Source organism: Hypanus sabinus, chromosome 4, assembly GCF_030144855.1.
Source record: "Hypanus sabinus isolate sHypSab1 chromosome 4, sHypSab1.hap1, whole genome shotgun sequence".
Taxonomy (NCBI): domain Eukaryota; kingdom Metazoa; phylum Chordata; class Chondrichthyes; order Myliobatiformes; family Dasyatidae; genus Hypanus; species Hypanus sabinus.
In genome coordinates this window covers 74,612,371-74,640,219 of record NC_082709.1, presented here as the reverse complement: position 1 = coordinate 74,640,219, position 27,849 = coordinate 74,612,371, and the positions used below count along the sequence as shown (strand labels likewise).

The following is a 27,849-nucleotide window of genomic DNA, read 5'->3' as shown; positions in this document are numbered from 1 at the left end:
GTGGTCAGCTATGGCCAGCCTTTTGGGGACACAGCTGCACCACACCACTGCCTACCACCCAGTCAAACGGCCTGGTGGAGCGTTTCCACCGTCACCTAAAGTCAGCTCTCATGGCCCGCCTGAGAGGACCTAACTGGGTGGACGAGCTTCCCTGGGTCCTACTCGGCATCCGCACGGCACCTCAAGACGATCTGCATGCCTGGTCGTCCCCGGGGAGTTCATACCAGCCCCAAGGGGGCAAGAGGAAGAACCTGCAGCAGTCCTGGGCAGACTACGCGAGAGGCTCGGTGACCTGGCCCCCATACCCACTTCACAGCATGGGCAGAACCCGACCTGCATACCCCAAGACCTGCAGAACTGTAAGTTTGTGTTTGTACGAAGGGGCGGGCATTGGACACCGCTGCAACGGCCCTACGAGGGGCCGTTTACGGTGGTCAGGAACAAAGGGTCCACATTCGTGCTGGATGTTGGGGGGAGACAGGAGGTTTTCACGGTGGACCGACTCAAACTGGCCCATGTGGACTTGGCGCAACTGGTCGAGTTTCCGGCACCACAGCGCAGAGCCCGACCTCCCAAACAGGGTCCGGCTCAGACTGTGGACATTGGGGGGTGTATCGCCGGTTCTGGGGGAGGGTTATGTGGCGACCCACTTCCTAGCGCACTCGAACTGGCTCACAGATAGCCAGCGTGCCAGCACAAAGGCCAATCCCAAAAGGGCGCCAGGTCTGCTTCACCAACAAAGGGAAAAGCCTGCGGGAGATTGTGAGTACGTGCCCCTACAGCATCCGTGCCCGGGGAGGGCGGGATCAGGGAGGCTTTAAAGCAAGGCTGTGAAGTTTGAATAAAATCTTTCTTTAACTGCAGTTTACCGACTCTGTCGTTATTTTAGCGCTATGTGTAGCACACCACTACAGGCCCTTAAATGATTAATTAACATATATAAAATACAATAAAACATACTAGAGTTAACAGAAAGCATAACAAGTCATAACATTAAGTAGCTCCAGTGCCCTGGAGTTGATCTGATCCACTTGAAAAAAATATCACCTATTGCATAGATGTATTTTTACTACTTCCTTATGAATATGTTCAACCAAATTAGAGATGGCTTCAGACTCAACAACACTCTACAAACTGCACACTAACTAATGGCTCATAGAAGCTCCAATACCATACAGTTTTGAAGAGCCGTTTGATGTATTGAAGCCCCGTTTGATGTATTGAAGCCATTCCAGCAATGTCATTGCTTGCCCGATCTAAAGCAGCAACATTTTAATTGCAATACCATACATTGGAAATAGGATTGCTGTAAATCAATTTCCTATCTAGATGTCACATTTGTATCTGGATTCAGGTTAGTAAGATGAGGTTTGTGTGTGTATCAATGCACGGAAGACATAACCCAAACTAAGACCATAAGACATGGGAGCAGAATAAGGCCATTTGGCCCATCAAGTCTGCACCGCCATTCAATTATGACAACTCCTTTTATCCCCTCCTCAGCCCCACTCCCTGGCCTTCTCCCCATAGTTATCAATGCCATGGCCAATCAAGAACCTATCAATTTCTGCCTTAAATACACCCAACGACCTGGCCTTCACAGCTGCCTGTTGTACCAAACTCCACAAATTCACCACCCTCTGGCTAAAGAAGTTTCTCTGCATCTGTTTTAAATGCATGCCCCTCTATCCTGAGGCTGTGCCCTTTTGTTGTAGACTTTCCCACCATGGGAAACATTCTTTTCACATCTACTCTGTCAAAGCCTTTTAACATTCAAAAGGTTTCAATGAGATCGCTCCTCATCCTTCAAGCCCAGAACCATCAAACATTCCTCATATGATAACACTTTCATTCCCGGAATCATCCTTGTGAACCTCCTCTGAACCCTCTCCAATGCCAGCGCATCTTTATGTGCAAGGGCTCCATCTCCACAGATAAAGTATGTGTTCCATGAACTAAAGCTGAATCTAAATGATTGAGAAGAACTTGCTGGATTGTGGTATTCTTATAATGAACATTGTCAATGAAAATATCAGATACATTCTTACATTTCGGACAGTAAGGTATAGTTACATGAACTATACCCAAGTGGGTAAATTGTTAGATCTGGAGATGATGCTCTCTAGAAGGTTCTTTGGAAATCAAAATTGAGGCAAATATCTTACGGTTACAGCAGTTCTATTAGATCAGGCATGGGCAAACTACGGCCCGTGGGCCATATGCGGCCCGTTAAGCTTTTTAATCCGGCCCACAGAACTTGATGAAATTATATTAATAAACCTTGTTAACGTTTTTTCCCCGCAATTCTGGCGTTTTCCCAATAGATGATGCACTCTATATACATAGACCTTTGTTGAGGTGCATCGTATTACTCCACATTTGCGCTTTACTCTTTGTTCAGCTTGACCTATTTGTGTGAACAGGCGTTCAGCGTCATGAACATCAACAAAGCCAGAAACAGATCCAAGTTAACTGACCAACACCTCAGATCCATCCTGAGAATCGCCACAACAAAACTAAATCACGACTTTGATGCGCTGGCTAAAAAGGGAAACCAACAACACTGTTCCCACTGAAATTAAAAATAAGTTTCTTCGTTGTGTTATGTAAAAAATGCATTTGAAAATATTTTTTTCAATAAGCCTTACATGTTACATGTCATTTCTGTTAAGTGATGGACATGAGTAGTGCACAGGTGCACGTACGTTCTCAAAATAAAAAATGCACTCCAGATCATATAACGCGCTCCGCATACTGGCGCGCTGTCACTGTTCTGTCTTTGTGCTGGTCGTTTTTGAGTTTTGGCACGGGACAATTGAGTAAGAAGGAGCAGGACAAGTGGACCTGCATCTCCTACCGTTTTTGAAATAAAGACAGTCAGGAGGAGAGTGATGATGATAATATCTTGAAGGATAACAGAATTTTCAGTGCTTTATAATAATAACTGTTACTATTAAAAAAGCTGTATTTTATTCATTTAATTTTCAGTGTTTTAAAAGTCATTTCAATAAATAGCTAAATACCATGTGACTTCAAAGACAGATATTTTGTTGTAATGCATTAGTTCATTTTCAATTGCAATTAAAGCACATGTTTTCTACATATCCCATGATATTTTATTTTCTCTTATGAGGTGTATTACCAAAACACTCCGTCCATCTGCTCCTGGTCCGGCCCCCCTGTCAAATTTTAGAACCCTTTGTGGCCCACAAGTCAAAAAGTTTGCCCACCCCTGTATTAGATGTTCATTATGGTCGCCATGGTAGCGTAGCGATTAGCACAATACTACTACAGCTCAGAGTGTCGAAGTTTAATTCAACGTCATCTGTAAGCAGTCTCCACATGGAATGCATGAGTTTTCTCAGGTTTCTCAGGTGCTCCAGTTACGTCCCATAGTCCAAAGAAGTAGCAGTTAGTAGGTTATTGATCTGAATGGACCTTAATACTTCATTCTTCGTATACATGAGCAAAAATCTTTACGCTACATTTCCATCTAAATGTGCAATTTATAGTAATTTATAATAAATAGTATGTAGAACAGGACAGTCAATGTAACATAGAAACAGTTGTGTCAGCATGAATTAAGCAGTCTGATGGCCTGGTGGAAGAAGCTGTCCCAGAGCTTGTTAGTCCTCACTTTTAAGGTGTGGTACCATTTCCAGGATGGTAACAGCTGGAACAGTTTGTGTTTGGGGTGACTCGGGTCCTCAATAATCCTTGGGGCCCTTCTTACACACCTGTCTTTGTAAATGTCCTGAATAGATGTGATTGAGAGAAGTACAGTTCCCATACCATGCAGTAATGCAGCCAGTCAGGATGCACACAATTGTGCCCCAAAAGAAAGTTCTTAGAATTGGGGGGCCCATACCAAACTTCCTCAACTGAGTTGAAAGGGGCACTGTTGTGCCTTTTTCACCACACAGCCGGTACGTACAGACCAGGGGTTAGCCTGTCTCCATTCCTCCTATAAGTCCACAACCAGCTCCTTTATTTTTGCGACATTGAGGGAGAGGTTGTTTGCTTGACACCACTGTGTCAAGGTGATGACTTTTTCTCTGTAGGCTGCTGTGGTGACACTGTCATGAGTATACAGAGAGTAAAGGAGAGGTTGTAAATTGTTCCGTAGTTAGGCTAGGGTTAAATTGGGGGTTGGGGGTTGCTGGTTGGAAGGGCCAAAAGGGCCTATTCTGTGCTGTATCTCAATAAAATAAATACAAACAAGTGATTATTCAAACAAAAACACAAAATGCTGGCAGTACTCAGCAGGCCAGACAGCATCTATGGGAGGAGGTAGTGATGACGTTTTGGGCCGAAACCCTTCATCAGGGGTGAAGTAACATGGGATGGTGGAGAGGGGATAAGAAGTGGGGGGAGGGATGAAGCAGAGAGCTGGGAAGTGATAGGCTGGAGGGAAATGGGCTAGGGGGAAGGTGGAGAATTATGGGAAATAAAAGAGAAAGAAAGGTAGGGTGGGGGGGGAGATTATAGTGAGGGGGGAAAGAGAGAAAGAGAACCAGACTAAAATAACAGAAAGGGATGGGGGTAAGGGGGGGCAGGGGTATCAACGGAGGTCTGTGAGTTGGAAGTTCATGCCGGCAGGTAGGAGGCTACCTAGGCGGGAGATAAGGTATTGCTCCATCGACCTGTGTGTGGCCTCATCGTGACGTTAGAGGAGGCCATGGACAGACATATCGGAGTGGGAGTTGTCTGTGGAATTAAAGTGTGTGGCTGCAGGGAGATCCTGCCACTGCTGGAGGACTGAGCGCCGGTGTTTGGCGAAACGGTCTCCCAGTCTGCAGCGGGTCTCCTCAATGTATAAATGGCCACATCGGGAGCACCGGATACAGTATATCACCTCAGCTGACTCACAGGTGAAGTGGTGCCTCACCTGAAAGGACTGTCTGGGGCCAGGGATGGTGGTGAGGAAAGAAGTGTGGGGGCAAGTGTAGCACTTCTTCCGTTTGCAGGGATGAGTGCCCGGAGGGAGGTCGGTGGGGAGGGATGGGGGGGAATGAATGGACAAGGGAGTCGCGTAGGGAGCGATCCCTGCGGAAAGCCGAGAGTGGTGGGGAGGGGAAGATGTGGCTGGTGGTGGGATCACGTAGGAGGTGACAGAAGTTACGGAGGATTATACGTTGGATCTGTAGGTTGGTAGGGTGATGAGTGAGGACCAGGGGGACTCTATCCCTGGTGGGCTGGCGGGGGGATGGGGTGAGAGCAGAGGTGCGTGAAATACGGGAGACACGATGGAGGGCAGAGTTGATAGTGGACGAAGGGAAGCCCCTTTCTTTAAAAAAGGAAGACATCTGCTTTGTCCTAGAATGAAAGGCCTCATCCTGAGAGCAGATGCGGCAGAGGCGGAGGAATTGAGAGAAAGGGATAGCATTTTTGCAGGAGACAGGGTGGGAGTTAGTAGGTTTGTAGTAGACGTCGGTGGATAGGCTGTCTCCAGAGATACAAACAGAGAGATCTAGAAAGGGGAGGGAGGTGTCGGAAATAGACCAGGTGAATTTGAGGGCGGGGTGAAAGTTGAATGCGAAGTTAATGAAGTCGACGAGCTCAGCATGTGTGCAGGAAGCAGCTCCAATGCAGTCGTCGATATAACGCTAGAAAAGAGGAGGACAGATACCAGTTTAGGCTTGGAACATAGATTGCTCCACGTGGCCGACAAAAAGGCAGGCATAGCTAGGACCCATGCGGATGCCCATGGCACATGCCAAACCTGTAGTTTGGAGGAAGTGGGAGGAGCCAAAGGAGAAATTGTTAAGGGTGAGGACTAATTCCATGAGGCGGAGAAGAGTGGTAGTAGAGGGTGACTCGCTGGGTCTGGAATCCAGGAAGAAACGGAGAGCTTGGAGACCTTCCTGGTGGGGGATAGAGGTATATAGGGACTGGACGTCCATGGTGAAAATGAGGCGGTGGGGGCCAGGGAACTTGAAATCTTCGAAGAGATGTAAAGCATGGGAAGTATCATGGACATAGGTGGGAAGGGATTGAACAAGGGGAGATAAAACAGAGTTGAGTTAGGCAGAAATGAGTTCAGTGGGGCAGGAGCAAGCAGAGACGATGGATCTGCTTGGACAGGCAGATTTGTGTATCTTAGGAGGTAGAAATGGGAAGTGCGGGGTGTGGTCGTGGATGGGAGATCTCCCGAGCTGATGAGATCGAAAATGGTTTGGGAGACAATGGACTGGTGCTCCCTAGTAGGGTCATTGTCCAGGGGTAGATAAGAGGAGGTGTCAGCAAGTTATCGTCGTGCCTCCACTATGTACAGGTCGGTGCGCCAGACGACAACAGCACCCCCCTTATCAGCGGGTTTGATGGTAAGGTTGGGATTGTTGCAGAGGGAATGGAGAGCAGAGCGTTCAGAGGGGCTAAGGTTGGAATTGGAGCAAGGGGTGGTGAAGTCGAGATGGTTAATGTCCCGACAGCAATTAGAGATGAACAGATCCAGGGCGGGTAGAAGTCCTGGGCGGGGAGTCCATGAGGAGGAGGAGGGTTGGAGACGGGAGAACAGGTTATTGGTGGGGGTGGGAGAGTCCCTACCGAAGAAGTGGGCTTGAAGACAGAGCCGGCGGAAGAAGAGCTCCATGTCCTGGCGCACGCAGAACTCACTGAGGTGAGGGCGAAGGGGGACAAAGGTGAGGCCCTTACTAAGGACAGAGCGCTCAGCCTCAGAGAGAGGCAGGTCAAAGGGGATGGTGAAGACCCGGCAGGGTTATGTATTATTCAAACATATAAGCAAGCATGTAGGGATGAATGCATCATTTTGATACCACCTGTTTTTCCAGTGCAGTATTGCATTGTTGGAAGTGCTGGCTTTTTGCATTAAATGCTCAGCTGAGGGTCCTCTTTGCATATTCAGGTGAACATGTTTAGAATTCATATTGAAGTTTTGCTTAAGTCTTAGCTAGTTAAAGATTAACTGTAATTGTCAGATCTACAGTGTAAAGTCACAATGCAGTATGACACAGTTACAGGCCCCTTAGCACTATGAGTCTATTGCCAACTATGGTGCCCACTCAGCTAGTCCCAAGTTCTTGCATTTGTCCCATTTCCCTCTAAGCCCTGCCCCTCCATGTACTGTACATAACAAATACTTTTTAAATGATACATTGTATCTACTTCAACAATTTGCTCTGGCAGCTCATTCCATACAGTCACCACCAGCCTCAGTGTACAAAAGGTGTCCCTCTGGTCTCTTTTAAATCTTGCCCCTCTCACCCTAAACCTATATCCCTAATTTGAGACTTCCCTACCCTAAGGAAAAGAATGCTGCCACCCAGCCACTAATAATTTTAGACTTTTCTATAAGTTTATCCTTCATTTTCCCACACTTGTCAAATGGTCATCTCCCTACATCTCAAGCCCTCTAGTTCTGCAAACATCCTCGTAAATCTTTTTTGACCTCTTTCCTTTAACAGGGTGATCAAAACTGCACAATACTCCCAAGTGTTTAAATGTAATCAAATAATTCATTCATGACTAGTGAGCTCCTGAAGATAGGGGCATCTTTAATGTGTAAGTAATGAATGAAGAGCAGTCTGGAAGGAAAATGCTGTAAGGACTTGGTATCCGGAGATGTAATCTATAGTATGCCCATTGTCCATACAATATGGGTAGATGCATTGAGAATTTGTTTAGTTACTGAATTATTGGAATGTCATTTATACATCAAACTAATTGTTTCCTTCTTCGTGTTAAACTAATTTAAGCACTTGATTGCATGGTAGCGTGGCAGACATGTACCATTAGGCTCAAGGACAGCTTCTACCCTGCTGTTATAGGACTATTGAATGGTTCCTTAGTACAACAAGATGGACATTTGACCTCCTAATTTAGCTCATGCATCTTATTGTTTACCTGTATTCACTTTCTCTGTAGCTATTACATTTTATTCTGCATTCTGTTGTTGTTTTACCTGTTTTTACCTCAAGGCACTGCATAATGATTTGATCTGTAGAAGCGATGTGCAAGACAAGCCTTTTTTATTTCCATACATGTGACAATAGTAAACCAATTGCAATTCCAATTCTAATTCCAAATTAATGTTGGCTATAACTATAGTGAAGCCAAAGTTTACGGATTTGTTTTTTAACATAGCAATTGTATTTCCAGGATCCAGCTGATGCTCTGCACTGCCAACATACCTTGCCAGTAGGCTGCAAAATATGTAATGTGGTGGGCCCAAGGACACTAACACGAGAAGATCAAGTGGCTCTACTGGACCCATGCTTTCACCCAGTATTGTCACTAAATTATGGTATGATTAGTTGTATATTTTTTGTAGTTTTTGTTTGCAGAAATAAATCTGAATTTTTTTATTGTTATCTTCTGTTACATTTCTGTTTTTTTCCCCCTCTTCTCTGCTAAATAAAGTGGCTCTGCCTGTGGTTCTTGACTAGCAGCCTTCTGGTACACCATCCAGAAATGATGGGGTATTTGAGTGTGAATGCTGCCATGAGCTCTATTTGCTAATAATGAGTCATGATAGGAATCATGAGCAGAAATCCTGGCTTTTTCCCCTTATCCTTTGCCTCTCTAAAAGTATTTATCCCCTGTGAGGAAGTGAAATCGTACAGTACCCAAGGATTCTGCTTCAGATTTCTAACATGCACTCCAACTCCCATGTCTGGGGTTAACTATATCAGCACCAAACCAAAAGTTAGACAAGTATTCTGTGCCTCAGTGCTACAGAGATAATACTTTTTGTCAGTTTGCTATCTGAACTTGATATATAGTGGTTAATTTATCCATTGGTTAATTGGAGCAGCTGCTTATTTAAGACAGCTCTTTAAGAACAATAATTGAGAAAATAACCAGGATTCCCTTCATAACTTGAGACACTATGCCACATAACTGGGACAGGTGACTTGCTGAACAGTTTCTAACTAGTGTCAGTCACATGAAATTATGTGGCTGTTAAACACCTCACCTCACCACTTTTTAATTTTTAATAGCATCAGTTGTGTGTGTTTGCATCACTGATAGTTGGTGAGAAGTAAGTAGTAAGAGGCTAGAGTGGGGAATAGAAGAAGAGGGAAAGGGAAAAAATTACTGGAAGGGGAAGATGATTTTCATGCCATCAGGTTGAAGGCTACTTAGGTGGAATATGGGGTGTTGTTCCTCTACCCTGAGAGTGACCCCATCGTGGTAAAAGGGAAGACCATGGACCGAAATGCCAGAGTGGGAATGGGGATTGGAATTAAAATGGTTAACCTCCGGGAAATTCCACTTTTGGTGGATGGATTCTTCCCCCAATTTACACAAGTCTCACCAATGTAGAGGAGGCCACATTAGGAGTACTGGATACAATTCACAGCTGAAATGTTGTCTCACCTGAAAGGACTGTTCAGGACCCAGAATTGAGATAAGGGAGGAGGTAAATGGGCAGTTGTAGCATTTCTTTCACTTGCAGGGATATGTGCTGGGGGAGATTAGTGGAAGGGATGGATCAATTAGAGTAGGGGGAGGTAAAGATGTGTTTGGTGGTATGATGCCGTTGAAGATGGCGGAAGTTGTGCAGAATGATGTGTTGGATGTAGAGGCTTATGGGTGGTAAGTGAGGACAAGTGGAACTCTATTCTAGTTAAGGCAGCAGTGAGTTGGAATGAGAGTGGATATCCAAGAAATGGAGCAGATGCAGGTGAGGGGCAGTGTCAGTAGTCGAAGAAGGGAAACCCGTTCTTGAGTCATAGTCATTAAGACAAGTTACTACATTCTTCTTGGGCACCGGTATGATTGAAGCCTGTTTGAAGCAGCCATTTTGCTCAGACAGCCAAAGCAAATAATTAGATACTTGTCTTCATTAGTCAGAACATAGAGTACAAAAGCACATAGGTTATAGTACAACATTATAAAACATTGGTTAGGTCACAACTGGAGTTGTATACAATTCTGGTCTTGACGCTTTAGGAAGAAGGTGGTTGCAGAGGATATTCAACAGAATGGTTGCTGGGAGGCAGTGCCTCTACTATGAGGAGAGATTGGATGTGTTGTTTTTTTTTCCTTAGAGTGGAAGAGGCTGGAGGAAGAACCTGATTGAGATAAACATGAGGAACATAGATAGGATAGATAGAAATTCTCCTATACCGAAGATGTGTACAACCAGAAGCCATGGGTTTGAAACACAGAAAACCTACAGCACAATGCAGGCTCTTCGACCCACAGAGCTGTGCCGAACAAATCCTTACCTGAGAAATTATCTAGGTTACCCATAGCCCTCTATTCTTCTGAGTTCCATCTACCTGTCCAGCAGTCTCTTAAAAGACCCTATCTATCCACCTCTACTACCGTTGCCAGCAGCCCATTCCACACACTCACCACTCTCTGCATAAAAAACTTACCCCTGATATCTCCTCGGTACTTACTTCCAAGCACCTTAAAACTGTGCCCTCTCATGCTAGCCATTACAGCCCTGGGAAAAAGCCTCTACTATCCAAAAAAATCAATGCCTCTTATCATCTTATACACATCTGTCAAGTCACTCCATCGCTCCAAGGAAAAAAAAAAGCCGAGTTCACTCAACCTATTCTCATAAGGCATGCTCCCCAATCCAGGCAACATCCTTGTAAATCTCCTCTGCACCAGCACCCTTTCTATCATATCCACATCCTTCCTATAGTGACGCGACTAGAACTGAGCACAGAACTCCAAGTGGGGTCTGACCAGGGTCCTATATAGCTGCAATTTTACCTCTCAGCTCCTAAACTCAATCCCATGATTGATGAAGGCCAATGCACCATATGTTTTCTTAACCACCGGGTCAATCTGTGCAGCAGCCTTGAGTGCCCTATGGACTCAGACCCCAAGATCCCTCTGATCCTCCATACTGCCAAGAGTCTTACCACTGCTATATTCTGTCATCAAATTTACCTACCAAAGTGAACCACCTCACACTTATCTAGGTTGAACTCCATCTGCCACTTCTCAGCCCATTTTTGCATCCTATCAATGTCCTGCTCAAACGTCTGACAGCCTATCCACACCTCCAACCTTTGTGTCATCAGTAAATTTACTAACCCATCCCTCCACTTCTTCATCCAGGTTTCTTCTTACCGCCCGCTATGCCTACTGGCACGTATGGCAGCAACAAAGGTCCTCCACTCCTGTTTGTTCTGGGCTAGTTTCTGAATGGTATCCCAGGTGTAGTTCAGGGTCTTCAGCTCTCCCTCTACGGTTCGATGCCAGGTATTCTTGGGTCTTCCTCTTTTCCTCTTTCCTTCTGGTGTCCAATGAAGGGCTATATGTGTGATGTTATCAGGGTCCCTTCTAAGCATATGCCCGATCCAGCTCCATCGCCTTCTCAGGAGGATGGTTTCAATGCTGTCTTGATGGCATTGAGCAAGTAGTTTGTCATTTGAGATGATGTTTGGCCAAAATATTAAGATTCTTCTCATGTTCCTTGTGTGGAAGACTGACAACTTAGTGAGGTCACTTCCTGTTATTCTCCAGCATTCTGATCCATAGGGGAGGGTAGAAAGAACACAGCTCTGATACATTTTTAGCTTGGTCTTGATGTTGTACTGTTGGGACCTCCATATGTTGCTGAGCATTCCAAAGGCATTTCTGGCCTTGCTTAGATGGTTCTTGATGTCGTTGCCTGCTACTCCATCATGTCTGACAGTGCTGCCCAGGTAGGTGAACTCCTCTGTTATAGAAAGGTCTTCTCCATTTACTTGGATTGTTGAGGGGTTTGGAGAGATTTTAAAATGGTTGAGAGCTGGAATGTATTCTGTGAGGTGATCCAGTACTGCCATTTTAATTCCATTCTGGTTAAGAATTTAATTATGTTTTTTTATAATTCAATTAAAATGAAAAGATTGAAAATAGTACAGTAAAAATGATAAACCCATAGTTTATCACTTAACTTCAGTAATTGTTATACGTGTGGAGAGAATTCAGTGAAGGTTCACCTAACTGATATCTGGGACAGCATAACTGTCAAATGAAAAGAGTTTGAGACAATAGCCTTGAATTCACTAGAGTCATACATAGAAACATAGAAAATAAGTGCAGGAGTAGGCCATCTGTGATCATCCAACTCAGAACCCTGTACCTGCTTTCTCTCCATAACCCCTGATCCCTTTAGCCGCAAGGGCCATATCTAACTCTCTCTTAAATATAGCCAATGAACTGGCCTCAACTCTTTCCTGTGGCAGAGAATTCCACAGATTCACCACACTCTGTGAAGAAGTTTTTCCTCATCTCGATCCTAAAAGGCTTCCCCTTTATCCTTAAACTGTGACCCCTCGTTCTGAACTTTCCCAACATCGGAAACAATCTTCCTGCATCTAGCCTGTCCAACCCCTTTAGAATTTTATATGTTTCAATAAGATCCCCACTCAATCTTCTAAATTCCAGCGAGTATAAGCCTAGTCAACCCAGTCTTTCTTCATATGAAAGTCCTGCCATCCCAGGAATCAATCTGGTGAACCTTCTTTGTATTCCCTCTATGGCAAGAATGTCTTTCCTCAGATTAGGGGACCAAAACTGCACACAATACTCCAGGTGTAGTCTCACCAAGGCCTTGTACAACTGCAGTAGAACCTCCCTGCTCCTGTACTCGAATCCTCTTGCTATGAATGCCAACATACCATTTGCCTTTTTTACCGCCTGCTGTACCTGCATGCCCACCTTCAGTGACTGGTGTACAATGACACCCAGGTCTCGTTGCACCTCCCCTTTTCCTAATCGGCCACCATTCAGATAATAATCCGTTTTCCTGTTCTTGCAACCAAAGTGGATAACCTCCTATTTATCCACATTAAATTACATCTGCCATGAATTTGCCCACTCACCTAACCTATCCAAGTCACCCTGTATCCCTTTAGCATCCTCCTCACAGCTAACACCATCGCCCAGCTTCGTGTGATCCGCAAACTTGGAGATGCTGCATTTAATTCCCTCATCTAAATCATTAATATATATCGTAAACAACTGGGATCCCAGCACTGAGCCTTGCGGTACCCCACTAGTCACTGCCTGCCATTCTGAAAAGGTCCCGTTTATTCCCACTCTTTGCTTCCTGTTTGCCAACCAATTCTCTATCCACATCAATACCATGTGTTTTAAGTTTGTACACTAATCTCCTGTGTGGGACCTTGTCAAAAGCCTTTTGAAAAACCAAATATACCACATCCACTGGTTCTCCCCTATCCATCTACTAGTTACATCTTCAAAAAATTCTTTTAAGATTCGTCAGACATGATTTTCCTTTCACAAATCCATGCTGACTTTGTTCAATGATTTCACCTCTTTTCAAATGTGCTGTTATCACATCTTTGATAACTGACTCTAGTATTTTCCCTACCACCAATGTCAGGCTAACCGGTCTATAATTCCCTGGTTTCTCACTCCTTTTTTAAAAAGTGGAGTTACATTAGCCACCCTCCAATCCTCAGGAACTAATGCAGAATCTAATGAATTTTGAAAAATTATCACTAATGCATCCACTATTTCTTGGGTTACTTCCTTAAGCACTCTGGGACACAGACCATCTGGCCCTGGGGATTTATCTGCCTTTAATCCCTTCAATTTACCTAACACTACTTCCCTACTAACATGTACTTCCCTCACTCCCTTCATCTCACTAGACCCTTGGTCCCCTACTATTTCCAGAAGATTATTTATGTCCTCCTTAGTGAAGACAGAACCAAAGTAGTTATTCAGTTGGTCTGCCATGTCCTTGTTCCCCATGATCAATTCACTTGTTTCTGACTGTAAGGGACCTACATTTGTCTTAACCAATCTTTTTCTTTTCACATATCTATAAAAGCTTTTACAGTCAGTTTTTATGTTCCCTGCCAGCTTGCTCTCATAATCTTTTTTCCCTTTCCTAATTAAGCCCTTTGTCCTCCTCTGCTGGACTCTGAATTTCTCCTAGTCCTCAGGTGTGCCGCTTTTTCTGGCTAATTTGTATGTTTCTTTTTTGGAATTAATATTATCCCTAATTTCCCTTGTCAGCCACGGATGCACTACCTTCCCTGGTTTATTCTTTTGCCAAACTGGGATGAACACTTGTTGTAATTCATCCATGCGATCTTTAAGTGCTTGCCATTGCATATCCACCATCAACCCTTTAAGTATCATTTGCCAGTCTATCTTAGCTAATTCATGTCTCATACCTTCAAAGTTACCCTTCTTTAAGTTCAGAACCTTTGTTTCTGAATTAACCTTGTCACTCTTAATGAAGATTTCCACCATATTATGGTCACTCTTACCCAAGGGGCCTCACACGACAAGATTGCTAACTAACCCTTCCTCATTGCTCAATACCCAATCTAGAATGGCCTGCTGTCTAGTTGGTTCCTCGACATGTTGGTTCAGAAAACCATCCCGCATACATTCCAAGAAATCCTCTTCCTTAGCACCCTTACCAATTTGGTTCACCCAATCAATATGTAGATTGAAGTCACCCATTATAACTACTGTTCCTTTATTGCACGCATTTCTAATTTCCTGTTTAATGTCATCCCCAACCTCACTACTACTGTTAGGTGACCTGTACACATCTCCCACCAGCGATTTCTGCCCCTTAGTGTTATGCAGCTCTACCCATACCGATTCCACATCCTCCAGGCTAATGTCCTTCCTTTCTATTGCGTTAATCTCCTCTCTAACCAGCAACGCTACCCCACCTCCTTTTCTTTCCTGTCTATCCCTCCTGAATATTGACTATCCCTGGATGTTGAGCTCCCATCCTTGGTCACCCTGGAGCCATGTGTCTGTGATCCCAACTACATCATATTCATTAATAACTATCTGCACATTCAATTCATCCACCTTGTTATGAATGCTCCTCGCATACAAAACTGGGTTTGTAGGGCTGGACAAACTGGAAACAGTAAAGATGTTCCTGATGGCATGGGACCCAGATTGAGGGATCTCTGCAAGAGGTTAAAGAGGTAAACCTTTTAGGACTGTGATGAAAAGGAATTTCCTCTCCCAAAGAGTGGTGCAGTTGGGGAATCCTTGAACATGGAAAGCAATTTAATGTATTCAGGGAGGAGTCGGGTTATGATCCTGGGCTAGAAAGATCATGTGATGCGGGAGAAAAAAAGTCGGAACAGGGTACAGAATTTGAATGGTATACTCAAAAGACCAAGATGGCTACTTCAATTTTCTATATTTTTTTATATTTAGCAATTGACTTATTCATGTCTAATGGTACTTTTGGATTTTTTTAAGAATAGCCTCTCCATTTTAGCCATATGATCCAAGCTTGACTAGAAATGGATATTAACGCAACATTACATACTATTAGTTACTTGAATTTTACTTTATTTGGCTCATTTATATACTTTACCTAAAACAAGTGATGGATACATGGGTGGAGAAATAAAGGATTTCAAATAAATACATGTTTTTATGCCCGTTAGTAGTGATGTTGCGCTGAAGATATAACTTCTATTTTCTGCAGATGTCCCTCTAAATGTCCACTTTCAAGCCTTATTGAAAGAGGAGGAATGGAACCAAGGACTCTTTTCCCCAATAATGAATGCTTCCTTAACAAATAGTGCGCTGTATAAAAGACATCCACGTGAGAGCAATTTGGATTCAGTGGGTAAGTGATACTAATTAAGGAATCATTTTTGTAAGAAAATGTAGAGTATCTGAGCTATACTACTTTGTTTCACAAAAATTGATAAGCATTTCATGTTACATAGCAGGCCTTGATCTATTATTATTAAACTACAAATATTTTGTACATGTTGTAATATTTTTGATTGAATTACAAAATATGGTTATTTAGAACACAGGTAAGCTGACTGATGGCCACCTGTAATTTGTCCAACAGTAGGGTCTGTGGCAGATTTGAAGATGGTATTTGAACTGTGCCTCACCACACAATCATATGTATAAAGAGCAGAGCATGGGTTAAGCATGCAGACTTGAGCTGCACCTGTGTTGATGATTAAGGTCAGCTGATAAGGTTGAGTAACCAGTTGCAGAGGGAGGTACGATGAGCTTAGATGAAATGATTGAATTTAACGCCAAGCTGTAGTCAATGAACAGCAGCATGATATACATGTTCCTGTTATCCAAGTTGTCCAGAGCAGAGTGAAGAGTCAGAGAAATCTGCTCATGCCCTGTCGTGATGGTAGGCAATCCAGGTAATCTCTTAGGCAAGATTTAATTTATTTAATTACCAATCTCTCACAGCACTTCATTTGAGTTGAACATAGAACACAGCACACTGCAGCAAAGTACAGGCTCTTCAGGACACAGTGTTATGTCGACCTACACTATGATCAGTCTAACCCTTCCCTCCCCTCTGACATAGCCCTCAATTTTTCTATTGTCCATGTGTCTATCTGAGACTTTCTTAAATGTCCCTAATGTATCTACCTCTACCATCACACCTGACAGGGCATTCTACACGCTTACCTGTGACATCATCCCTATACTTTCCTCCAAACTCCTTAAAATTATGCACCTCCTATTAGCCATTTGCACCCTGAGAAAAAGTTTTTGGCTATCCACTCAATAGAAACATAGAAAATAGGTGCAGGAGTAGGCCATTCGGCCCTTCAAGCTTGCACCGCCATTCAGTATGATCGTGGCTGATCATCCAACTCAGAACCCTGTACCTGCTTTCTCTCCATACCCCCTGATCCCTTTAGCCACAAGGGCCATATCTAACTCCCTCTTAAATATAGCCAATGAACTGGCCTCAACTGTTCCCTGTGGCAGAGAATTCCACAGATTCACCACTCTCTGTGTGAAGAAGTTTTTCCTCATCTCGATCCTAAAAGGCTTCCCCTTTATCCTTAAACTGTGACCCCTCGTTCTGAACTTCCCCAACATCGGGAACAATTTTCCTGCATCTAGCCTGTCCAAACCCTTTAGAATTTTATACGTTTCAACAAGATCCCCCCCTCAATCTTCTAAATTCCAGCAAGTATAAGTCTAGTCGATCCAGTCTTTCTTCATATGACAGTCCTGCCTTCCCAGGAATCATTCTGGTGAACCTTCTTTGAATTCCCTCTATGGCAAGAATGTCTTTCCTCAGATTAGGGGACCAAAACTGCACACAATACTCCAGGTGTGGTCTCACCAAGGCCTTGTACAACTGTAGTAGAACCTCCCTGCTCCAGTACTCGAATCCTCTTGCTATGAATGCCAACATACCATTTGCCTTTTTCACTGCCTGCTGTACCTGCATGCCCACTTTCAATGACTGGCGTACAATGACACCCCGGTCTCATTGCACCTCCCCTTTTCCTAATCGGCCACCATTCAGATAATAATCTGTTTTCCTGTTCTTTTCCTGTTCCTGATCTATGCCTCTTTTCATCTTGCACACCTTCATTAGTCGCCCTCTGTTCCAGATACATGGGAAGAAACCTGAAATGCAATAAAATAATCCTTGGTATCAGAAAGTGGTGAAAGAGTCTAAAAGGAGAGTTGATGGGCAAGTGATGGCATTTACTTCTGGTCACTCCGTTACAGACGAAGTTAAGGCTTTGGAGTGGGTGCAGATGAAATTTATAAGGATCTTGTCTGGATTAGAGGGCATGTACTATAAGGAGAGGTTGGACAGACTTGGGTTGTTTTCTGTGGATCTGTAGAGACTGAGGGGAAATCTGATAGGTTTATAGATTATGAGAAGCATACATAGTCACCATCATTTTCCAAGGGTTGGTATATCTAATATCATTGAGGGCATGGATTTAAGAAGAGAGGGGCTAAGTTCAAAAAGAATTGCGTGTCATAATATTTTTACACAGAGTTGTGGGTTCGTAAAAAATGTTGCCTAGGTTTCTGGGGGCAAATAAAATAGAGCCATTCAGGATGGTTTTCGATAAGCACATGAATGTGCCAGAAATGGAAGAATATAAGCATTGTGTAGGCAAAAGGGACTAGTTTAATTGGACATTTGATTATTAATTTAATTAGTTCAGCACATTCAAAGGGTATGCTCCTATTCTGTTCTGTTCTGTAAATGATGATAATTTGCAGGCAGTACAGATGAGTGAGACTGTTGGGATTGCTCTGCAGGGAGCTTGCATGGATCCAATAAGCTGTAACACCTCCTCCCATGCCATAGTAAACAAAATTAGATGCAAGCAACTGGGTAGGCATCTTGGTCAGCTTGCAAGAGTTGTCTAAAAGGCCTGTTGACTATGATCACCCCATCCTTGCCAGGTTTGTCAGTAATTATGTATGGATTTTTATTTTGATTGAACTTGTGTTTATTTGAACACAATCCAAGATCTTTATGTTTATCATCAAATTAATCCTCAGGTTGCAATGTTAATAAAGACCACAGTGTAAAGGTACTGGGACAACACTGGAACCAGTCATCTTGTACCTCTGAGCTACACACTCCAACAGAAGCATCACAGAAGCCCTTCAGAGAGTTAAGGAAAAGAAGGCATTCAAATGAAAAAACTGCCGGTGAGCACATGACAGTGTTTCTGGGAGATCCTTTCTGTGGATCTAACAGCATTGTTTATGAATTCACTAGTGATGATGTTGCTCCCAATTGACATTATTGCATTTTCAGATTTACTTGTCTCATCAACTTCTCCTCCAGGTATAGATGTTGTGTGAACCACTTTGTAAGAGAAACATTGTAGTCATCCCTCCCTGCTGTGAAAGATTTTTATAAAATATAGTTCAGATTGATAATGGTTATTTTTGCAGTATTCCTCAAATGAAACTGCTTCTCTCTTGTCTTTGTCACCACTGATTCCCATTACGCTATGGATATTTCTACTGCCAGCCCCTACCCAGATCCGTTTCTTACACTGCTTCTTCTATACATGTTCTACTTATTTTGCACTGCATAATTTTAATCTCAGTACTATCATCATGAATTTGCATTTTTCAACAGATGAACAACATCTTCAACTTGTTATTCCAGTTTTTTTTTAAAATCTTGTTGAGATCTTTTTCTACTGTTCACTGCCTTCCCAAAAAGAGCAAAATAAATCACAGCTAAAGAGCACAAAATGGGCATTTGAACAGTTCTTAGCACTACTACTTGAAATCAAATACATTAAATTGCCTTGGAGAGAATCTTACTTAGATGTTGTCTTCCACAAGATTCTGCATATTTATTTTCTATTTCAGTTGTAAATAAAAGACACTGCATTCTGCTGAACTGTGGTGATTCTCCTTCTGGATCTTCAGTGAAAATATTACAGATGCCAGGCCTTGGTCAACGAACTCAATGTTCCAATTCAACAGACAGCTGGGTGGCCAAATCAACTCCATTGCAAAGAGCACTTTCGCAGACAAAAGATGTAAGATGTAATTGACAAGATTCAGTAACTTATTGCATTAATCTGAACCTATTTTTATGCAGTTGTTCAGTTCTTAGTGGTTTATTTATGAAAGGTTTTTCACTGTATTCTTCTCTGCAGTGGATTGATGAGAGGAAGACAATAATAACCAGTCTCTTAAGGTTATAGATATGTTTAGTTCTGTGTTTTCAAAATAGCATGGAAAGAGATTTACTTAGCGATATGGGTATTTTCTATATTGATAACGTTTGCTATTTTGTTTTTATTCTTTGTCTATGAAAATTTCTCCTTGTTAAAAAAATGCTGTCATCTGACTTGGGAAATGGGAGGGTATGGAATGGTTTGATAAAAGCACCCTCATTGCCATGTAGATTAAATACCCAGCAGCACTATTTGTCAATAAACTGCAAAGTACAGGATTAATGGGGAGCAGTTAGATTGTACCTGTGAACTCTTCTGAATATATGTTTTTACAGAATAATAAAATAAAAACTTCTTGTGACTGTATGATATTTGTGTAACCTAAAGTCTGTATCAGCTAAGTCTTTGTTGATTTACTGGAGTGGGTCATGATAATAAGTAAGGACAGATTGTCAATACCATCACTTTTGTCAAAACTTTGTGTCACTGGCCATCTCAGTGCATAATATTTGAAGTGTGATGTACTGAGGCTGGCTTGGTGATATGGGTAGCATTCCAACTCACTTCTGAACACTCCCAGAGACCACTGTATCACAAAACCTATGAACTATATAACCTCTGTAATCTAGATCATTCCAGTAGATCAACAAAGACTCAGCTAACACAGCTTTTAAGTGATATGAATGTCATGCAGTCATGTATGTGACATGTTGTGGGGCATCACGGTAGTGTAGCAGTTAGCGTTACATTATTACAGCTCAGGGTGTCAGACTTCAGTTTCAGTGCCTCTGTATGCAAATTTATACATTCCTTCCATGTGCGCATGGGTCCTCCAGTTGTTCCAATTTCCTCCCACAGTCCAAAGAGATACCTGTTAGTAGGTTAATTGGTCATTGTAAAATATTGTCCTAGGATTAGGCTAGAGTTTAAATCGGTGGATTACCAGGCGGTGGTACAAGGGCCTATTCCACGCTATATCTCTAAATAACATAAATTTTTTAAATGAGTTGTTAATGTAGATTTCTAACTCAAGCCGCCATAATAAAAGATTGTAATATTATATATTTCTAGATTCCTTTACGGCAGAGGCAGCAGAGTGAATGTTGTTATGATATTGATAATATTGTGGTGCCCATGTCATTAGTTGCCACTTCCAAGATTGAGAAGCTCCAATATAAAGAAATAATTACACCAAGGTACAGAATTTCTTCATGATTCCATCTCAAGGTATTTTTTTTGCATGCACAGCAGCCTTAAGGTAATATACATGCTTATGGAGTTGTATAGTGACAACTTAATTCCTAACGTAACTTTAGTAAGATCCTAGATTAATATGTCTTACAAATAATATGAAACAATAAAATTATTCAGGACATGATTTGGTCAATAAGTAAACTATATGGTAAGGAGCATTATTTAATTGAAATGCATATGCAGTTATTGAAAGATTTGCAGTCATTTTATTATTGATGCACATTTTTCAACAAGAAAAGTTGGGTTACTAAATCTTGTTAATAAAAAAAGTGTTTTGGGGAACTGAGTTCTCATATTACCTCATTATAGGTAGTCTCAAAGTGCAGTATCATCATTCAAAGCAGTTGTGCCAAACATTTCTATCTTCACAAATGAATTAGAACCAAATTACTGAATCTCCACAGCTGTGAGGAAAGTTTAAAACAATTTTCCTGCCAATGTGCAAGTGCATCTTGTTAAATATTGTATGTGAGAGTCACTGGGTAAAGTCAAGGGTTTGAGCTCTGCCATGGTCTCTGCAGAAGCTGGACAGAATCAGGGAACTGAACAGCAGAGGAGCTTGCTCCAGATCATCAAAGAACTTTTCACTTTGTGCCATTCACCTTATCCTTCATTCTAGCTCTGCAATCCTTTCCACGTATGTGTTTCATTTCCTTTTGAAGTTACTATTGAACCTGCTTGTCCCATTTTCAATGTTTCCAAATCATGTCTTTCTCCTCATCTCCTCGTTGGTAAAACTGAGAGTCTATTTCCTCTAGTTAACAACCCTCCTGCCTGTGCCCATCTGAAGAAGGCAAGCAGACCATATACACCATCAATTTGTCTACCTGAGGCACTAATTTCAGGGAACCTAGTCCTTTTACCCTCAAGTATCTGTTATTCACTGTATGCCCGACCCAGGTTTAACTTTCCAAAAATGCATCAGTTCAGTTGTGTTGAATTCCACCTGTTGTTTCTTTCCCACTTTCCCAAATGATATAAAGCATGTTTTAAATTAGACAACCACCTTCACTCTCTATCACACCACCAATGTTGGTGTCATCCACAAACTCACTAATCATACCACTTACAGTCTGATCCCTGTGATGATTAATTCTCTTTAGTTGTATGACATTTGTGAATGATAGGCAGACAGGTAATAAGTAGGGGGCACAGTTTTAAGTGGTTGGTCCAGGATTAGAAAGTTAACGTGGTGGAAAAAGAAAGAGCAACCTCATCACATTTACAAGGTACCCTGGTGAACATATGAATAGCTATAACATAAAGAACCTGGCACTGAGACAGTGGCAGTATCCAAGCACAGATCTGAGTTCAGCTCAAGGCTACTTTTCTAGTTTCCAGTAACATCCTTGGAACAATGTACAAGTCAAGCCTCATTTGTCTGACCTTGGTGGTGATGATAATCAGATAATTCAGAGCCCACGTGATTTTCATTATTACTCCTGATCCTGCCTACCACTGCAGTTCTTTCTCATTCTTTATAAATACAAAACTGCTGAGTGTCCTGCCATTTTTGTTTTGTCTGAAAGTTTGGAGTCCTCCCAGATTCGTGTGGTGTTCCAGCTTTTCCAATGGTCTTGCCAATTTCTGTGTCCAAGGAGAGGTTGCCCCTGATGATGGACCCCAGGTATGTGAACTGATGAACATCATCCAGTTCCTATTTATCAATGGTAATTATTGGGGGTGCCTCTCCTTTTTGTCCAAAGACATTTGTCTTTTACAATTTGTCAGACCAAATTCCTTGGAGGTCTGGGAAAAGTCATCGACCAAGCTCTGGAGGTTACAACTGCTGCATCATCAACAAACAGTACGTCTCTGATCATAGCCTCGCACATTTTGGTTTTGTCTCTTTGGCGGGTGAGGTTAAAAAGCCTGCACATCTGATCTAGTGTGGAGATAGCTCCCCTCTGTTGCAATGCCAAATGCAAGAGAAAGGCAAATAAGATCCCAAAAAGCATTGGGGTGCAAACACACCCTTGCTTGGCGTCACTCTTAATGTTAAAAGGCTATGAAGAGCTGTGGTTGTACTGTATAGTTCCCTTCATGTTGTGGAAGGATTCGATTATGCTCTGTAGTCTTGGCATAAGAGGATCTGAAGGAGCCAAGGGCTTTCTTGAAAATCTGAAAGTGTCTTTGCTGACTGAGTCAGATGCCTTGGTGAGACCAATAAACACAATGTAGAGGTGCTTCTTCTCTGCTCTTCTGGAGTTAGCAGAGGGAGAAAATCATGTCTGGAATGGATCTTCCAGCACAAAAGCCACTCTGGGTAGACACATTCAGCCATCTTCAGGGTGAAGACTGTGGTTATGCAGTGCTTGATCAGGTGTAGGGGTATTTCATCAGTGCCTGGTACCTTTTTGAGGCCATGTTGTCAATAGCCTTGCTGAGCTCCTCTCGGGTCAGCTCTGCATCTAGTTCTTCCATTGGCAGCAGACACTCAATGGCATCCAAGTTTTCAGTATTCACTCTGGTGTAGAGGTCAGAGTAATGTTCTCCCATCTCACTCTCTGTTTGCGATTACTCTCCCATTGATGATGTTTAGGGGAACCATCTTGCTCTGAGAGGAGCCAAGGGCTTTCTTGACACTTTGATACATAACTGTCTTGCTCCAATCTGGTTGTCTTCATTGAGCTGCATCCAGTAATCAGTACAGTGCTTGGCAGTCTGCTGATCATTACTTCTAGCAGCCCTGAGGATCTGTATGTCCCTCTCAACTGGTGAATACTTGTACTCAGCTAGGGCAGCATTTTGACTTCATTATTCAAAAGAGGACACTCCTTTACCTCATGGTGTTGACACAACACAGAAAACAGCAGTTACCAGTTATAAACCACTATGCTTGATTAATGTAGAACGCAGTGCCAGTATTTGCTTCTGAAAGTGGGAGAGATTTTTGGATTTCAGTGGACAGCTACCCACCCCTGCCTTCAGCTGAGCAATCCCCAATCAAAAAGGTGTGGTCCTGCCAGTCTGCTTTCCTTATTGGGTACATGGGGATTAGGTATTATTCAAACTGAAAACACTGCACCAGGCAAAACACCACAACAGGAAAGAACTGCTCTAAAACTGGGATGTTGGAATGTTCAGACAATTATGACTGGCCTCTCTGATGATCTCCAAGACATCAGTGATGTCAGGAAGACAGCTGGAATAAATGTGGAGCTCAAGTGACTTCACTTGGACATAGCCATCCTCTAGTCCTGCTGAAGTGTCTTGGCCCAAAATGTCAACAGTACTCTATTCCATAAATGCTGCCTGGCTCGTTGAGTTCCTCCAGCATTTTGTGTGCGTTGCTTGGATTTCCAGCATCTGCAGGTTTTCGCTTGTTTGTGCTCTAGGAGACCCTGACTTGGGCATATTAAAGGAGAAAGACTATACTTTTACCTGACAAGGGACACACTGCTGAAGATGGTGGAACCAGGCAGCAATGGATCTAACTAACATCTTACTCTTTGCCTCAACACCACCAAAGATCCAGTTACTCTTGTCAATGTGTGTACTGCCATGCTGTGCTCCACATCTGAAGCAAAGGATGAGATTTATGAGAACCTTGCAACCACCATCAGGAATACTCCCAGCAAGGAACGTCTTGTTCTCCTGGGTGACTTCAATGCCATATGGGTGCAGATCATGACTTGTAGCCCTCCTGCCCAGGTCACTTTTGCATGGGCAAGATGAACATGAACAGATAGCGACTGCTGGATCTGTACCTATCATAATCTATGTATAACCAGCTCATACTTCCAGAGTAGTTTCAATACAAGGTTTCCTGGAGACACCTTTGCTCCAGAGACTGGCAGCAGCTGGATTTGATCCTGGTCAGGCTCCTTCTTCAGCAGCATACTTTTCCATTGTTCCTACCATAGTATTGACTGCGACACAGACGACTCACCAGTGTGTAACACACAATCAAACTGCAGTCAAAGGAACTCCATCGCGCAAAATAAGGAGGAATCCTCACATTGATGTCAGCAAGATGTCTTACCCAGGCCTGCTAGAGCAGTTTGCTAGGTCCTTTGAGAAAAAACTAAGTGCCCAACAGCACAGCCATAGCTACCTTTCAGAAGAAGACCCTGAAAACGAATGATTGGTACGAAGCCAAATCCAGCAAGATGACTGATTTGTATGATAGCAAACTGAGAACCACAGAACAGTACAGTGCATAGACCCTTTAGCTCATGGAGTTTGCTAAACTAATTAAACTACTAGTTAAATGCTTAACAAAACTGATCCCTTCTGCATATAGTGTCCATATCCCTCCATTCTCTACATATCCATGTGCCCTTGTTACCTTTCTGTCAGCTTGAAACTGTCTGGCTATTCTCTGACCTCTCTCATTAACAAGGCATTTTCACCCACTGAACTGCTGATCACTGAGTCCTAACGAAGGGTCTCAGCCCGAAACGTCGACAGCGCTTCTCCCTATAGATGCTGCCTGGCCTGCTGCGTTCCACCAGCATTTTGTGTGTGTGTGTTGCTTGAATTTCCAGCATCTGCAGATTTCCTCATGTTTGCTGATCACTGGATGTTTTTTTATTTTTCTCACCATTCTATGCACCACCACCTCTAGCAATACATTCCAGACATCCACTACTTTCTGTAAAATAAAGCTTGCCCCCTCACCTTAAATACAGGCCGTCCACTATTTGACATTTTGACCGTGGGTAAAAGATATTGACTGTGCCTCTCATAATCTTATAAACTTCTGTCAGGTCTTCCCGGAACTGGAACAGCTGGGTTTCTGAAATTGTTGAGTCCTGAGAATTGTAACATGCTGAGCTTGAAGATAAGACACTTTCCCCTGTAATGTTAACTCTTTCTTTCTCCACCGATTTTGCACCTCAGTTAGAGCTTTTCTTGATCCTTATTCCCTCTCCCAACAGTAACTGCAACTAACAAGTTTCCACCAAACTTCCTTGGTTAGAACCATACTTGCATGTGTCTGCACCCCATCACAAACATTCCTGTTTTCTTTGCAACTTTAAAAGATAATTTCCAACATTTCTTTGACCATTAATGCTGCTTGACCTGCTTTTCTGTTTTATTGCCAGATTCCCAGCATTTGTAATGTTATTACTTTGCAAGGTTTGGTAGAGCAGACAGGGATAAACTTCCCAGTGATACCAGTCTGCAACCACAGGGTAGCTGGTGAAGGAACACAGTTAAGATGGGCTTTCTTGTGATCTGACTTGAATGCACAAAGGTAGTTGAAATAAATTTAATAGTATCTTCCGACATTTGATGGGAAAGTGTTTAAGGAAAGATCTAGAAGGTGGGATTAATTGGAAAGTTTGAGCTCAGTTGAGAAAAAGGATCATTCGGTGAGTAACATCAAATTTTCCATTGCTTCAACAGCTGGCGAATTATGACCTTCCAACCAATAATGGAATTACACTTGCAAGAGAATGAGGTAGGTTTGAGGTGGCATTACTGGTGACTCTTTAATCATGCCTACGGGTTTCTATTGTCAAATTGACCTGTTCATATTTTCCATATGTCACACTAAGTCATTTTGTACTGGCACACCCCTGGTTTAGCTTGCAGCTCACTGCCCCATCTTGCAAGAACAATGGGTCAGGCAACATCTGGAGGAATATGGACAGTCGATGTTTCAGGTCGGACCCCTCATCTGGACTGAAAAGGAAGAGGGGAGATAGCCTGTATAGAAAGGTAAGAGGAAGAGGCAAAGCAAGAGCTAGGTGAGAATGGGTGGTGGGGCAGATGATGAAATCTCATGTGAAAGGAAGATGGAGAGTGGAGCTACAGAAAGTTTGTGACCCTTTGCAATTACCTGGATTTCTGCATTAATTACAGGTGCCCGCCCTTTACAAAGGTAGAGCATTCCTATGAAACTTTTCTTAAGCCAAAATGGCGTAAAGCAAAGAACCATTAATTTATATGGGAAAATTGTTCATAAAAGCGAAGTGGCGTAAAGCGAACATTCGTAAAGCGGGGAACGCCTGTACTCATGAAATGTATTCTTATCTTCATCTAAATCACAATAATAGACAAACACGATCTGCCTAAACTAATAACACACAAACAATTGTACTTCTCCTTGTCAATACTGAGTACACCATTTAAACAATCAAAGAATAGGTTCAAAAAAGTAATGTGCACCTCTGGGTTAATGCCTTCTACAAAAACTACTTAGAGTCAGGTGTTCCAATCAATGAGATAAGATTGGAGGTGTGGGTTGTAGACGTGCCCTGCCCAGCAAAAAAAGACACACAAAGTCAGGTTACTGACAATCTGCTCTTCTGAAGCAAAATCTGTTTATGTGCAACATGCCTCGATCAAAACAACTTTCAGAGGACCTTAGAATTGTAGAGATGCATGAAACTGGAAAGGGCTACAAAAACATTTCTAAAGACCTGACTGTCTATCAGTCAAGAGAAATTGTGTACAAATGAAGGAATTCAGAACTGTTGCTACTCTCCTGAGGAGTAGGAGTCCTGTAAAGATCACGCCAAAAGAGCACTACGTGCAATGCTGAAGGTGAAAAAGAACCCAAGGATAACAGCAAGACCTGCAGAAATCTCTAGAACTTGCTAAAATCTCTGTTCATGTGTCCACTATAAACTGAACAAGAATGACGTTCATGGAAGGATACCACGGAGGAAATCACTGCTCTCCAAAAAAACCATTGCTGCACATCTCAAGTTTGCAAAAGACCATCTGGATGTTCCACAACACTTCTGGGACAATGTTCTGTGGACAGAGGAGACAAAAGGTGAACTTCTTGGCAGAAATGCATACTGCTGTGTTTGGAGGAAAAAGGGCACTGTACACCAACATCCCAGCTGTGAAGCATGGTGGAAGGAGCATCAGGGTTTGGGGCTGCTTTGCTGCCTCAGGGCCTGACAGCTTACAATCATTGAGGGAATCATTAATTCAAAATTGTATCAAGACAATGTCAGTGTAGCAGGCTGACACCTGAAGCTGATAGAAGCTGGATGATGCAATAAGATAATGATCCAAAACACAAGAGTAAATCAACAACAGAATGGTTTAAAAAGAAAATTCGTGTTTTGGAAAGGCCAAGTCAGAGCCCAAACCTTAAGCCAATTGAGATGCTGTGGCACGACCTAAAGATGGCTGTTCATGTAAGGCATCCCAGAAATGTTGATGAACTGAAAGTTTTTAATGGAGGAATAGTAAAAAAATTCTTCCTCACTGTTGTGCAAGTCTGGTCAGCAGC

The 27,849-nt window shown here is 42.7% G+C and overlaps 2 protein-coding genes across 6 annotated transcripts in view; one reads left to right on the top strand and one right to left on the bottom strand.

Moving 5' to 3' along the window:
* Positions 1 to 27,849, bottom strand: part of rpe (ribulose-5-phosphate-3-epimerase) — an 89,677-nt gene that overhangs the window by 21,012 nt on the left and 40,816 nt on the right. The gene's annotated exons all lie outside the window — the stretch shown is intronic.
* kansl1l (KAT8 regulatory NSL complex subunit 1-like) overlaps positions 1 to 27,849 on the top strand; it is a 99,741-nt gene that overhangs the window by 63,680 nt on the left and 8,212 nt on the right. For all 5 annotated transcript variants that reach the window (XM_059967428.1, XM_059967430.1, XM_059967426.1 and 2 more), the window contains exons 7-12: positions 8,119 to 8,263; positions 15,422 to 15,565; positions 18,250 to 18,402; positions 19,081 to 19,253; positions 20,466 to 20,590; positions 26,004 to 26,058. In XM_059967428.1, the coding sequence (XP_059823411.1) occupies positions 8,119 to 8,263; positions 15,422 to 15,565; positions 18,250 to 18,402; positions 19,081 to 19,253; positions 20,466 to 20,590; positions 26,004 to 26,058 (795 nt within the window). The remainder of the gene's footprint in view (positions 1 to 8,118; positions 8,264 to 15,421; positions 15,566 to 18,249; positions 18,403 to 19,080; positions 19,254 to 20,465; positions 20,591 to 26,003; positions 26,059 to 27,849) is intronic.